This window comes from Fundulus heteroclitus, chromosome 14 (genome assembly GCF_011125445.2).
Source record: "Fundulus heteroclitus isolate FHET01 chromosome 14, MU-UCD_Fhet_4.1, whole genome shotgun sequence".
Lineage (NCBI taxonomy): Eukaryota > Metazoa > Chordata > Actinopteri > Cyprinodontiformes > Fundulidae > Fundulus > Fundulus heteroclitus.
Window position 1 is genome coordinate 34,583,574 of NC_046374.1, and position 13,682 is coordinate 34,597,255.

The 13,682-nt window shown below is 40.5% G+C and overlaps 1 protein-coding gene across 2 annotated transcripts; it reads left to right on the top strand.

Moving 5' to 3' along the window:
* LOC105921297 (tripartite motif-containing protein 16) lies at nt 1-3,493 on the top strand. Of its 2 annotated transcripts, none has more exons than XM_012857004.3 (2): nt 1-68; nt 1,417-3,493. In XM_012857004.3, the coding sequence occupies exon 2, from the start codon at nt 1,523-1,525 to the stop codon at nt 3,182-3,184; it is 1,662 nt and encodes a 553-aa protein (XP_012712458.2). In that variant the 5' UTR covers nt 1-68; nt 1,417-1,522; the 3' UTR covers nt 3,185-3,493. The 2 variants fall into 2 exon arrangements, with proteins under 2 accessions (XP_012712458.2, XP_012712457.2); XM_012857003.3 differs by having other exon boundaries at nt 9-155.
* Nucleotides 3,494-13,682: the final 10,189 nt, after the last annotated feature.

Sequence of the window (13,682 nt, forward strand, 5' to 3'; positions counted from 1 at the left end):
TGCGCGTGCGCAACCATTTCAGGACGACCGCGACCGCGAGGCATACGTTAAAAGAGAGTTCGACCAGCGTAAGAAAAGGTTTACTGTGACTAAAACTGTTTAAAACAGCCCGACAGGAGACAAGAAACGTAGGAAGGACCAGGAAGGAGGAAAGGGTAATAACAAGAGTTAGAGATAAAGGGCTGCATTTTCTAAGATACCAAAACACGGGACAGGAAAATGTGGCCATTGCAGGGAAACAACTGTCAAAAAAATATCAAATAGAGAGAGGTTTCGTGAGGAGAGAGTTAAAGGAACTAACCAGACCTCTTGATTTTTACCGAATGTGAAGCGTAAGATTATGGAAGAGAGTCCAGACATGTTTTCATGGCCTTATTTTCCAGAATCTGCGTCATGTTCACGCTCCCTCTGTTTGCTCAGCTCTGTAGATCAGTTTTTAATCTATCTATAGAGTGTGTGTATATATATATATATATATATATATATATATATATATATATATATATATATATATATATATATATACACACACACACATTTGATCCAAGACCTCCAGAGGCCTTATCTTTAACTTTAAATTAAAATTGAAGATATTCCTATATGGTTTACTGTCTTTAAAGGTAAATAGCCACGTAATATGCTTATAAAAAAAGATCAAAAAACATTTTATCATACGGAGCCTGAGAACTGACATGGGGGGAAAACACATGCGCACAAATTACTGATTTGTTTCCGCGAAATATGAATTTGTTGCTAAGAAATACTAATTTCCTCCCATGAAATATTAACTTGTTCCCACAAGATATTAATTTGCTCCCACCAAATACTAATTTGTTCCCACGAAATATTAATCTGTTCCTACAAAACACAAATTTGTTCCCACAAAATATTTATTTCCAACAAAATACTAATTTGTTCCCACGAAATATCTTGGTCTTCTTCATCTGCTCTGGTTCTCTCTGGTCTTCCTCTTCTGTCCCCTTTTCGTCGAACTACTCTGGTTAAAAAATACAGAGTGAGCGGCTCGCTTCTGAGCTGTGTCCATACTAGGTTTAGTTATTGTGTTGCATAAACATTTTGTCATACGTTTTTTTTTTTTTTTGCCTCCCAAACTTTCGTCACATTCCCTTGTAATAGAAATCCTCCCAAAGCGAACTGAATCAGTGAACCTCTCACAGTTGGTACAACTGGAAAAGGGGGGCTTTGAGTATGTCTCGATTATCTGTTTACAGAGTTTAGTCACCTCTACAGCATATTTATTATGTTCCATTCTAACATCAAATCATTCCTGAAATTGGACACTGGATAGTTATAAAGTATATTTTAAATTTAAGTAGGACAAATGTTCATGATGATAGTTTCTATAAGTTAAAAGCAAGCGGTGATCTGAAATATTTCCATCTTCTTCCCTTTTAGATCCACAAACCAGATGAAGGTTTTAATCCCTGAGATTCGCTAGAGCAAAACCCCTTTAACAGCTGAACGCACACCTGTGAAACAATCCTAGGTACTGAGCGGTACGATGGAGCAGCAAGTGTCAAACGTGGAGAGAGAAAAGATATCCTGTTCGATCTGTCTTGATGTACTGAAAGATCCGGTGACTATTCCCTGCGGACACAGTTTTTGCATAAACTGTGTTCAAGAACACTGGAATTCAGAGGATCAGAGGGGAACGTACAAATGCCCTCAGTGCAGGAAAACCTTCAGACGTAGGCCTGTTCTTAAGAAAAACATCACGTTAACAGCTGTTGTGGAAGATCTGAAGAACTCTGAACTGCAAGCTGCTCCAGCTGATCATCACTATGCTGGACCTGAAGATGTGGCCTGTGACGTCTGCACTGGGAGGAAGATGAAGGCTTTAAAGTCCTGTCTTTATTGTCCCGCTTCTTACTGCAGGGATCACCTCCAGCCTCATTATGATGCTCCACCATTAAAGAAACACAAGCTGGTGGAACCATGCAAGAACCTCCAGCAGAACGTTTGTTCTCGCCATGATGAGGTGATGAAGGTCTTTTGTTGTACCGATCAGCAGTGTATCTGTTGTCTCTGCTTATTGGATGAGCATAAAGGCCATGAGACAGTCCCAGCCGCAGCAGAAAGGGCTGAGAAGCAGAAGGAGCTCCAGGTGACTGAAGAAGAAATCCAGGGCAGAATCTTTGAATATGAGTGTGAGCTGAGTACGCTTGAAAACGAGGAGGAGGTCATCAATACCTGTACTGATGAAGCACTGAAGTACAATAAGAAGTTCTTAAGAGAGATGACGCGTCTCGTCCAGAAGAGATGCTCTGACATGAGGCAGCAGATTCGATCCCAGCAGGAAACTAAAATGAGACAGATCAAAGAGCTCCGGGAGAAGCTGGAGCAGGAGATCCCCGAGCTGAAAAGGAAATACGCCGAGCTGAAGAAGCTCTCAAGCACCGAGGACCACAGTCAGTTTCTCCTCAGCTACCCGTCACTGCCAGCGCCCGTTGAGTCCACACTCTCATCCACCATCGAGACGAGGTCTGATACAGATGAGACAAAGATGATAGAGGAACTACAGGTCTTCCTGGGAGACAATTGGTCAAAACCCTTACTGACGGACACCGAAGTGGACATTCTAGTGTCCGGATGGGAACCAATAACGGTTGGTGGATTTTCAGATTTTAAACAAGAAATAAATCTCGATCCCAAGACGGCAAACAAATACTTGTTGTTGTCTAAGTATAACACTAAAGTAACATTGACGAAAAAAATACAGCGTTATCCTGACCATCCGGGCAGATTTGCTGGATGGTACCAAGTATTGAGTGAAGAAAGTCTGACCGAACGCCATTTCTGGGAGGTGGATTGGGTAGGGGAATCGGTTTATGTAGCGGTTTCCTACAAGGATATCAACAGAGCAGGAACCTCGAAAGACTGTGCGTTTGGGTTCAATGACAAGTCGTGGGCTATGCATTGTAAAAAAGAGTCTTGCACTTTTTGGCACAACGGCATCAAAACCGACCTATCAGCTCCGGTTGCCTCCAGAGTAGGGGTGTACCTGGACCACAAAGGAGGTTTGCTGTCTTTCTACAACATCTCTTCAAGAATGACTTTCCTCCACAGAGTCAAGACCACATTCACCCAGCCTCTACATGCCGGGATTTGGCTTTCAGATGAAGGAGACTCTGCCTTTTTCAACAGAGATGATTTGGAAGGGTGATCCTAAGAATGATCTTCCTTTTACGTTCTCTATAAAGTGTGTGAATAATTAGCGTTCTCAGTTGATAAATGTAACAAACCTCTGTTCACAAGGCTGATTCATTCAATCCCTGGTGTTGCTTTGTCAAACCAAATGTTCCCCTTGATGTACGTATAAGCAGATGGAAATGATAGTTAGCATGATCATCACCAATCAGGACATCTGGATTGGGTTTTGTGTTAAATTCAGATTCTGAATAGGTTGAAGTGATTTTCTAGATCTAATTACTGATCTGTCGGGTTTTGTTGGTTCAATAAAGGATTGAAGTCATTTGTGTTCTGCGTTTTGATCAGTAAATAAAAACAAAAATAATTATCAGTTATTAAAAATAAATACAAACATAACCTACACATAAATTCTCTATATCAGTACTGAATAAAGGGAAAGAGGATTGCATTATTTTTCAATGGAAACGCAGTGGGCATGTTTTAATTAAAGGTATTCCTGTATGGTAAATAGCCATGTAATATGCTTATAAAAAAGATCAAAAACCATTTTATCATACAGAGCATTAGAACAGAAAACAGACAAACAGATTTTTTTTTGTTACTGAAATTTACGGTATCCCTGTAAAAAATACTGTAATTTATCTTGGTATTAAAATCTCCATAAGTTACAATAACATCGGTGATAATCTTAGTCCTGTTCATGATTGTTGGGAAAAAAAACTTAACTGTTGATTAGTCAGCGACTTAACTATTTATGGCACAGTGCTATTAAGCAAAGCAGAAGGAATGTTGAGGGTGTCGTATATTTTTGTCATCACTAGAGGTCAGTAAAGCGCTCTGCTGACATGAGTAAGATTCTCTTCAAGTTTCTTTGGAATAAGTCACATAAAATAAAATAAAAATCTGTTCTCTCAAATTCTTCAGCTGAAGATGGTTTAAATGTTTTGACATTTACTTTCTAATCAAACTAAATATAAGATTAAGATATTTATTTAAAAAAATAAATAAATAAATTCTATGTGGAATATTTTCCCAAATCATCTGTTCAGTAAACTATGGGGTTCTTAATGTTTTTGTGCCGTGCTTTTTCGGTCGGTAAGCTTCCAGTCAAATAGCTAAGTTTAATCAGCAGGTTCTGTTATGTTGGACTTTTATGTAAACACAACTACTCTCATAATTGCATAATATGGAACAATAGTTATATACTACATAAAAACAAATCGTTATATCTACATAATTGGGTTGATAAAAAATAATCTGATAAACCAGTTGCCCGACAGTAATGATGAGTGGTGTACCTATGAGCAGTTTAAGACAATCAATGACCTAGATTTATCTCAAAAGAATTTGAATTGGTCATTAAGTTTGTTCTTCATAGTTTACATTCCTTAGCACAAACCCTACATGTAGACAAACTGTCATGACTCAATCTCAATTTAAGGAACTAACATAAGGAATATGAAATTTACAAACAGGTTTATCAAAGCTCATTTAGAAACTTTGTCTACACCTATATGTAAACAAAGATATGGTTATTTAAGCAAAAAATAGCGGAGTACATTTTCGCCTATAGCTGCTGCAATTCTCATACAACACTATTTGCTGGGGTAGAACCTCATCACAGATCATGCCCTGTCCAGAGCCCAACAGGAACTCCCCCTTCCACAGCGGATCTTCAGCTAGAAAAAGAGGCAGAGCCTAGAATGTAGACTGTGCTGTTGCTCGGATGGCCACAGAAAAGTAATCTAGACCCTTAGATTGAGCCATACTGGCAAGGACAGAACTGATTTTCACCTGGCTCATGGTCTTCTAATGAAAAGTAGATGACTTGTAACATTAAAAGCAGAAATTCTACAATGCTTGCATGAAGGTCGTTCACCAAGTAATTTCAAAATGTCGTGCAAGAGCTATGGGAGTCCTCGTGGCCAGGCCTCTAAACCTATATAGGGCAAATGGTGGAGGGTTGTGAAACCTGTCACACATTATAAAATAGAGAAACTCTTTTAACAACTCGGGTCCCAGAACTCTCATGGCAGAAGGTTGGTATTGACTCATTTAAGTGGTCAAAGAAACAATATTTTTGATCATAGACCGCTGAAGTTACAATCAAGGCCATTAAAGAAGTCTGCCATGACGTGACACACATGGTAAACTAGAGACTACAGTCAGAGACAATGGACCACAGTTTTCATCTGAGCTATTCAGACAGTTAATGATGTAAATGATTATCAGTTCACATACATCACAACCACGTCTGCATTATAGTATGATCTTCTCCACAAATGTGATAAAGGGAACACTGATATACTGTGCACACCCTGAATGGGTGAAAACAACGGGTCCTACTTTCAGGCTAGATGGTGTGTCTTTCAGGCCGGGCCTGAAAGACACACCATTCAGCCCCTGGGAGAGATTCCTCTTCGCCCAGACATAACCAGACAAATCAGAGTTAAGTCTGCTGTCTTAACCTCAGCGTCAGGAGCAGGCTCAGCCTTTACAGGGAAGCGAACCCCAGACGGAGCTGGAAAGCGACAAAGCAACCTGTTTCCGCATGCTGAGAAGAACCTGCTTAAATCGGGACTGCAACCGTTCGGAGCTGTCTGCTGGACATCGGGCCTCCGATCCTGACCACATGTTGCTAGGCTACAGAGCTGCTAAGCTACTAGCCCGCCAAGAACACACCAACAACTTTCCTGCTTTTACTGCCTTCTTCGGATGACCAAAATGGACTGGACTCACATGAGGCGCTGACAGGTTTGGGCAAAAAAACCAGAGGGACAGGTTAAAAGGTTTATTGGGAAATGATGTGTGATGCGGGACACATGGTTGCTTTAAAACAAAGGGCTAAAGGGATAGCTCATTGCTAGCATTCGGTACCATGTCATTGTCGAGTGTGTTTTTATGGTTATAACAAAGGTTATCTCCACAAGGGTTTTATACATTGATGGGACATTAATGTTTACGTTATCCGGCCCACTTACTATGACTAAAAACAAAGCTAAAGTCTTTCAAGTTAATGCCGAAAACCCGCTAGCCAAAATGCTATTAGCTTCTGTTAACATCCGGTTCCGGACATTCAAAGCAGTTTGTCTTAAAGCATAATGCTTGTTGGTTTCGCTCTGTGTCGTTCGATACAGCTATGAGCGTTTTTCTTGCATTAATATTGAAGATTAATGACGGTTTAAAAGCAACTTGTAGGCTTTAACCGACACAGCGACCGATCGCTACAGCGACCCTTAGAGCCCGGAGGTAGAATCGCATTAATAAGATTGGCCGTTCATAAGGGTTAAATGATTATACTGAGCAAACCATTCTTTAGGATGTTATTTACTCAAAATAATGTTCTGGTTAACTTGGGATTTACATTGCGAATGAGTTGAAACACATACTAAATGTTGTTTGGAATTAGTAAAGCTAATTTTACCTTAATCACATTCTTTAAGATGAACTTTTGTTCTTTAACTTAGACAAAATATTATTTCATCAAAAACATTTTTGTTTAACATGCCAAATGTTTTTCTAAATTAGTTAAGCTAATTTAATTCCATTCCATGCATTTTGAATCAGATCTGCAGTGAACAAGGATTCACTGAATTATTCTGATTATGATCAACCACTTTTGTTTTGTCTTTTGTTTGTTTTGCATGTAAATTGTTCCTTAGCGTAGCTTTCTTTTTATCTTCATTTTGCTTAGTAGTTAAGTTTCACTAGCCTAGTAGAGAGGATTTATTAATTGAAAGATAGTGTTAATTCAGATAAACAGCATTACGTAGTGATGTTCTCTGGATGTTCATTTTATTTCTGTTATTAAATTCTTGAACTTGAAAGAAGTTGTCACTCCTTTATTCTATGTGTGTCCACGGTTATCTGTTAAAAGATCGCTAGTGCTCAAATTCATCGATTTCAACCATTGTCTTGATATCAGCTTAAGAGCTGATTATCACCAGACAAAACTTAACAGACAGTTATTTATGAAACATTAAATAACTTTAAACAGTGTATAATTGCACAACAAAACTCAAGTACCATTCCTAGCAGCCAGACCCAGAGTCGCTCCAATTCATAATGTTACTCAGATATTTCATAGCTTGCAGGGGTAAGCTCCACGAGATCCTCTCAGACCAGGACACAAACTTCAAAGGAGAAAACAAGCCTTTCATGCCATGGAACCCACAGTTAAGCAACAACTTGGTGCTCAAAAAATTCACGTTTTAATCCCCCCAACGCTTCCCATTTTGGCGGGTCATGAGAGTGAGAGGTGAGATCTGTAAAGAGCACCCTCCACACCACTCTAGGAGCTGAGACAGTGCCAGTAGAAGTTTTCCGAACAGTCCTCATCAAAGTAGAGGGTATACTAAACTCGAAGCCTTTGGTCTGACCTCACCGACCCTGATACAATCACACCCAACTGCGTGCTGATGGGGTGGCCAGACTCTCTTCCACAAATAGTCAATGCAGAGTAAGAACAGTTAAGCCAGAAAAGATGACGCCATTCTCAAGTTCTAGCTGATCACTTCTGGAAGCCTTATTTCAGCCACTTTCTGCCAACCTTACAAGCCCAGCAGAAATGGCAGACAGAGAAAGATATAATATAAAAGATCAAATATAATTTTACATTTATATAAAATTATCTTTATTGTCTTTGTAACATACATTCCCCGCATTTAACAATTGCCTTAGGGAGCAGTGGGCACCCGGAGAGCAATCTGGGGTTAAGGGTCTTGCTGAGGGATCCAAAGTGGCAGCTGAACCCAGAACCTCCAGGACACTAAGGCAGTACTCTATCCAGTAGGCCACCACTCCCTGATGACATCATTGTGGGCACTGTTGAGGACAAGAAAAGGATCAGACCTACACGTGTCCTGTTGTCCGTCTCATTAAATTTCAAACCAAATCTGGGGGCAGCTTTACAAAAGATTATTGCCTTTTTTTAGCCCTCTGGTTATTCATAGATTAAGCATTCCTGTAGTTCTCATTTCAGACAATAGATAACCAACCCCCACCTCAAATCCACCAATGCATTACATTTCGTTTCACAACCGAAGAAGTAGTGTGATATGAACTTCTTTATAATCTGTTTCATCAACAGTGTACGTCATTTGAAAGTGAGTAACATTATTTGTGCTCATTCTTTGTTTGTGTAAGCCACACAACGTTATATCTGCATTAAGATTTATCAGTGTAATGATTGTTTGAGTCCTTTTTCAGAGTGTTTGGGGAAGCTAACTGCTAGCCAACTAGCATCACTTATGGAGGCTTATAGACCTGTTTATATGGCCGAGTACATATCCGTGGCTCATATTCACTGAAATGCCTCAATACAGTTTTAATTTGATACATATTATATGTTGAATAATTTATTGGAATAATTGATAGTTGGTTTATGCGCATTTATGTTGTAAACTTTACAGCTAATTCATAGCAAGGTTTTATTCATGTTTATTTCTTTGTAAACATTAAAGTTGTAAGAGAAGTAATTTTTTGTAGAAACCACACTCTCAGAGACAGATCCATTTTCCATACATGTAAAGTTTAAGTCTGAATTAAAAATAACTTCAGTTTAAAATGTGGATAAGGACAATCTATTCTTTCTTCGCACCTCACCTGGACATATACAATTGCTGTCCTAACACGACCCCTGAAGTGATTGCTTATCTGAATAACAATCACTAAAGTCTTCTTTACAACTGGACTATATGCTCCATTATAGAATTACACTTGCAGTGCTCATTTCCATGTATTTGTATAATGTAAATGGAGTAAAGAGAGGGGTCTGATATTCTTTCTTTTCGCCGACTGAGATGTACAGAGAAAATGTGTCTGGACCCGTATGTATGAACAGTTTAACCCATCTGTATTTTTTGGGGTTATATGCAGGTTTCTGGGTTTTAATGGATGTCATGATCAAATAGGTAATCCGTACGAGTCTTTGTAAATGAGGTCCTTACTCATCTCTTTCTCACACCCTACCTGTGGGATGTCTATGTGCAACACTAAGCTGTTATCAGATAATTGTTTTTAGTGCTATAAATTTGGCTGTTTTAAGTGTGTCAGTACTGAAGACGCAGCAGAAAGGTGAGTCAGATACGACTGATGGTTTCTGCTCCCTTCTGGTTTCCGGTATTTGATTATATACCTGTCTGGACTTGTAAAGAAACATGCTGTCGACTATATTTCCTTGTTCCGTCCCTATTTAAATGTGGAAATGGGTGTAGCCAATGACACTGGCTGCATTGGCGTGCTGTGCACATAAGAGTTAGCTGCAGTTTCTGTTTTGAGTAAATAGAACTCAGACGTCCCTGTTACTGAGAGGTGAAATGGCCGAGAAAGGAGTTCAGCTGGACCAAGAGAAATTTCAAACTTCTCCAGCTGAAGACTGCTATGCTGGACCTGAAGATGTGGCCTGTGATGTCTGCACTGGGAGGAAGAGGAAAGCTGTCAAGTCCTGTTTGTTCTGCCCTGCTTCCTACTGCAGGGATCACCTCCAACCTCACTATGATGCTCCACCATTAAAGAAGCACAAGCTGGTGGAACCCTCTAAGAGCCTCCAGGAGAACATCTGTTCTCGCCATGATGAGGTGATGAAGATCTTCTGTCGTACTGATCAGCAGTGTATCTGTTATCTCTGCACTATGGATGAACATAAAGGCCATGAAGCAGTCCCAGCAGCAGCAGAAAGGGCTGAGAAGCAGAAGGAGCTCCAGGTGAGACGACAACAAATCCAGCAGAGGATCCAGGACCAAGAGAAAGATGTGAAGCTACTTCAACAGGAGGTGGAGGCCATCAATGTCTCTGCTGATAAAGCAGTGGAGGACAGTGAGAAGATCTTCACTGAGATGATCTGTCTCATCCAGAAAAGAAGCTCTGATGTGAAGCAGCAGATCAGATCCCAGCAGGAAACTGAAGTGAGTCGAGTCAAAGAGCTTCAGGGGAAGCTGGAGCAGGAGATCACTGAGCTGAAGAGGAAAGATGCTGAGCTGAAGCATCTCTCAGGCACAGAGGATCACAGCCAGTTTCTCCACAACTACCCCTCACTGTCAGCACTCAGTGAGTCTACACACTCATCCAGCATCAATATTCGTCCTCTGAGATACTTTGAGGATGTGACAGCAGCTGTGTCAGAGCTCAGAGATCAACTAGAGGACATTACGAGAGACACAGGGACAAACATCTCACTGAAAGTCACTGAGGTGGATGTTTCACTGTCAGAACCAGAACCAAAGACCAGAGCTGGATTCTTAAATTATTTGCAAAATATAACTCTGGATCCAAACACAGCATACAGATATCTGTTACTATCTAAGGGGAACAGAAAAATAAAATGTATAGAACAACAACAGTCTTATCCTGATCATTCAGACAGATTCACTGATTATTATCAGGTTCTGAGTAGAGAGAGTCTGACTGGTCGTTGTTACTGGGAGGTGGAGTGGAGGGGAGGAAGAGTCAATGTAGCAGTTTCATACAAGAACATCAGTAGAGCAGGCGTTAAATGTTTATTTGGATTAAATGCCGTATCATATTCTTTAAGCTGTGAAACAAATGGTTACACATTTTATCACAACTGCATTCCAACTTCAGTATCAGGTCCAGTTTCCTCCAGAGTAGGAGTGTACCTGGATCACAGAGCAGGTGTTCTGTCTTTCTACAGCGTCTGTGAAACCATGACTCTCCTCCACAGAGTCCAGACCACATTCACTCAGCCTCTATATGCTGGAATCAGGCTCAGGTCCTTCTTTGATGGAGCCTCTGCTGAGTTCATTAAACCTAAATAGACAGAAATGATCTGAGGTCCAGTTGGTTAAAATGGGTATTTTGGTTTCAATTTCTCTGACCCTTGTGTAATTTCTTTACTGCTCAGATATCAGCTGTCTTTATTGAGCTGTTTTTCCATCTTTTTTGGATTTTTTTTTTTTGAGTTTATTCAAAGAATCATAGTGTGCTATGTTTATACCTATGAAGCTGTTACGTTTTTTTCCTTTGATTTACGCACATGGATAGCAAAACATTCGGATAATTCACTGATCTTATTCTGCTAGCTGAGAACCCAGTAAATTTTTTAAATGACCTATCATTTGTGATCAACCATAATAACCTTAAAACTGTTGAGCTGAAGGATGTTAGATTTTCTTGTAGGACATCTGCAGCTCCTGTCTGTCATATTCTGGTCCATATTATGGATATGTTTCAACTGAAAATGTAAATAATGATAGTTTAATAAAAAGTATATTTTTCAGCCTTGCTATGCTAATGTGTCACAAACACTGGTGGGTTAAAGTCCACCATTAGTCAGTACCTGATGACATCAGAATGGGGGGATATCTTTGTGCTCTAGTACTAAGTCAGAACAGGACACAGATGGTCCCAGTGATTTAATAATCTTTAGAAACTGGTGCTGACCAGTTTAAAGGAGACCTTTCCTGCTGCAGAACAGCTGTGTGTCGAGATAGTCTTTGTTGACTTAAGTTTATATATTTGTTGCTTCATTTCACAGATCATTGACATTTATCACTAAGGGTTAATGATTTCCTTATGTAAGCAACTAATTCTGATATGATTAAATTTCACTTGTAGTGTTAACATTTTGATTCTATGGCTAAACATACTTTTATATTGATTCTTATGTACAAAGTATTTTAATATTTTAGAGCCCAATCAATCGATTCAATGATCCTGTCATGTCCACAGATCTATGCAGAGCACAGGCTGCTGTCAGGAACCAGAGACAGGGGGACCCAGTATTCAACCAGACAAGCAGAGGTTAGGTTAAAGATAATTTATTAACAAAATGGAAAAAGCCAAAATGGGGATCAAGACAAAAATGGGAAGACTGAATCCAATAACCAAAAATAACAAAAAGGCAGTCACAGACAAAACTATATGCAAAAACAGGGGACAGGCTAACTCAAATATCCAGAGGCAAACAGGGTCAGAAGAACAGGCAAACAGAAAGCATTGGAAGCTGAACTTGACTCACCAACTGGGCACAGAAAAAACAAACAGCCAGAACAAAACCCAAATCCTGGCAGCTGCAGCTCCAGTTCTCTGCTATGGTGCAGTCAGACTCATTTGGTTCACCTGTTTGTCTGCCTTTATATCCACAGTCACTCAATACCAGGTTATTGAAAGCCATTTTTAAAGCAGATGTTTAGCATCCATTGTCTGCCCTGTCAAGTTCTGATCCTGTTCTAGTTTCTGGATTCCTTGTCTCACCTTGCCCATGTCGGACACTTAGAAAAGAATAGAATAGAATAGAATAGAATAGAATAGAATAGAATAGAATTCAACTTTATTGTCATTGCACTGTCACAAGTACAAAGCAACGAAATGTGGTTTGCATCTATCCAGAAGTGCTATACAGGATATAAATATTTTTATAAGTGTATGTATAAGTAAAAAGTGATAGAAGGGGACTATAAAATGTTGTGTATAAATATTAATATGGGAGCTATATGCACAGATTATACAGAATATACAGGATTATATATGTATTAGCGGGTTTATAATACAAGATAAATAATGGCAGATAAGATTTACAGAATCTATACAAATTGTGTACGTGTGTGAGGGGAACAGTTCAGTAATAGTAATATCATCTTTATTGTCATTGAAACATACATTACAACGAAATTTGTTCTCTGCATCTTAACCCATCCCCTTGGGTAGCAGTGGGCTGCCATGTGCGGTGCCTGGGAAGCGTTCTGGGGTTAAGGGTCTTGCTCAGGGACCCAGAGTGCAGGCGCTGGGGATCGAACCGGGTACTTGCATCCTTCTCTGAGTGCAAGCGCGCTGCTCTAACCACTAGGCCAACACTCCCCATACACCAAGGCGCAGCTCGGTGGGCAATTTGGGGTTAAGTGCCTTGCCCAGGGGCACATCGACATGTGGCAAGGGGAAGCTGGAATCAAACTCACAACCTTCTGATTGCCAGACGACTACTCAACCCATCAAGCCACAGTCGCCCTGTGTGTGTGTGTTATTATTGTATGGGGGGATGGGGGGTTTCAGTCCTTATAGTTGTGTCAGGAGGCGTTCAGCAGCGTGACAGCTGTGGGAAAGAAGCTATTCCGGTGCCGGATGGTTCTGGTCCGTAAGCTTCTGTAATGCCTCCCAGAGGGCAGAAGGAAGAAGAGTGTTTGTGCAGGGTGAGTGAAGTCCTTGGTGATTTTCCCGGCCCTTTTCAGACACCGCTTCCTATAGATGTCCTTGATGGTAGGGAGCAGTGCCCCGGTGATGTGCTGGGCAGTTTTCACCACCCTCTGCAGCGCCTTCCGGTCGGCGACAGAACAGTTCCCGTACCAAACTATAATAAGTTGGTGAGGATGCTCTCAATGGTGCAGCGGTAGAAGTTCGATAGGATTTCTGAGGACAGATGGTTCTTCCTCAGGGTCCTCATGAAGAACAGGCGCTGGTGCGCCTTATTGATCAGTTTGGAGCAGCTGGTCGTCCAGGTCAGGTCCTCGGAAATGTGGACTCCCAGGAACTTAAAGCTGTCCACACGCTCCACTGCT

Excerpts from the sequence above, each read along its gene's own strand:
- LOC105921297 (XM_012857004.3), top strand. The coding sequence starts at position 1,523 with ATGGAGCAGCAAGTGTCAAACGTGGAGAGAGAAAAGATATCCTGTTCG.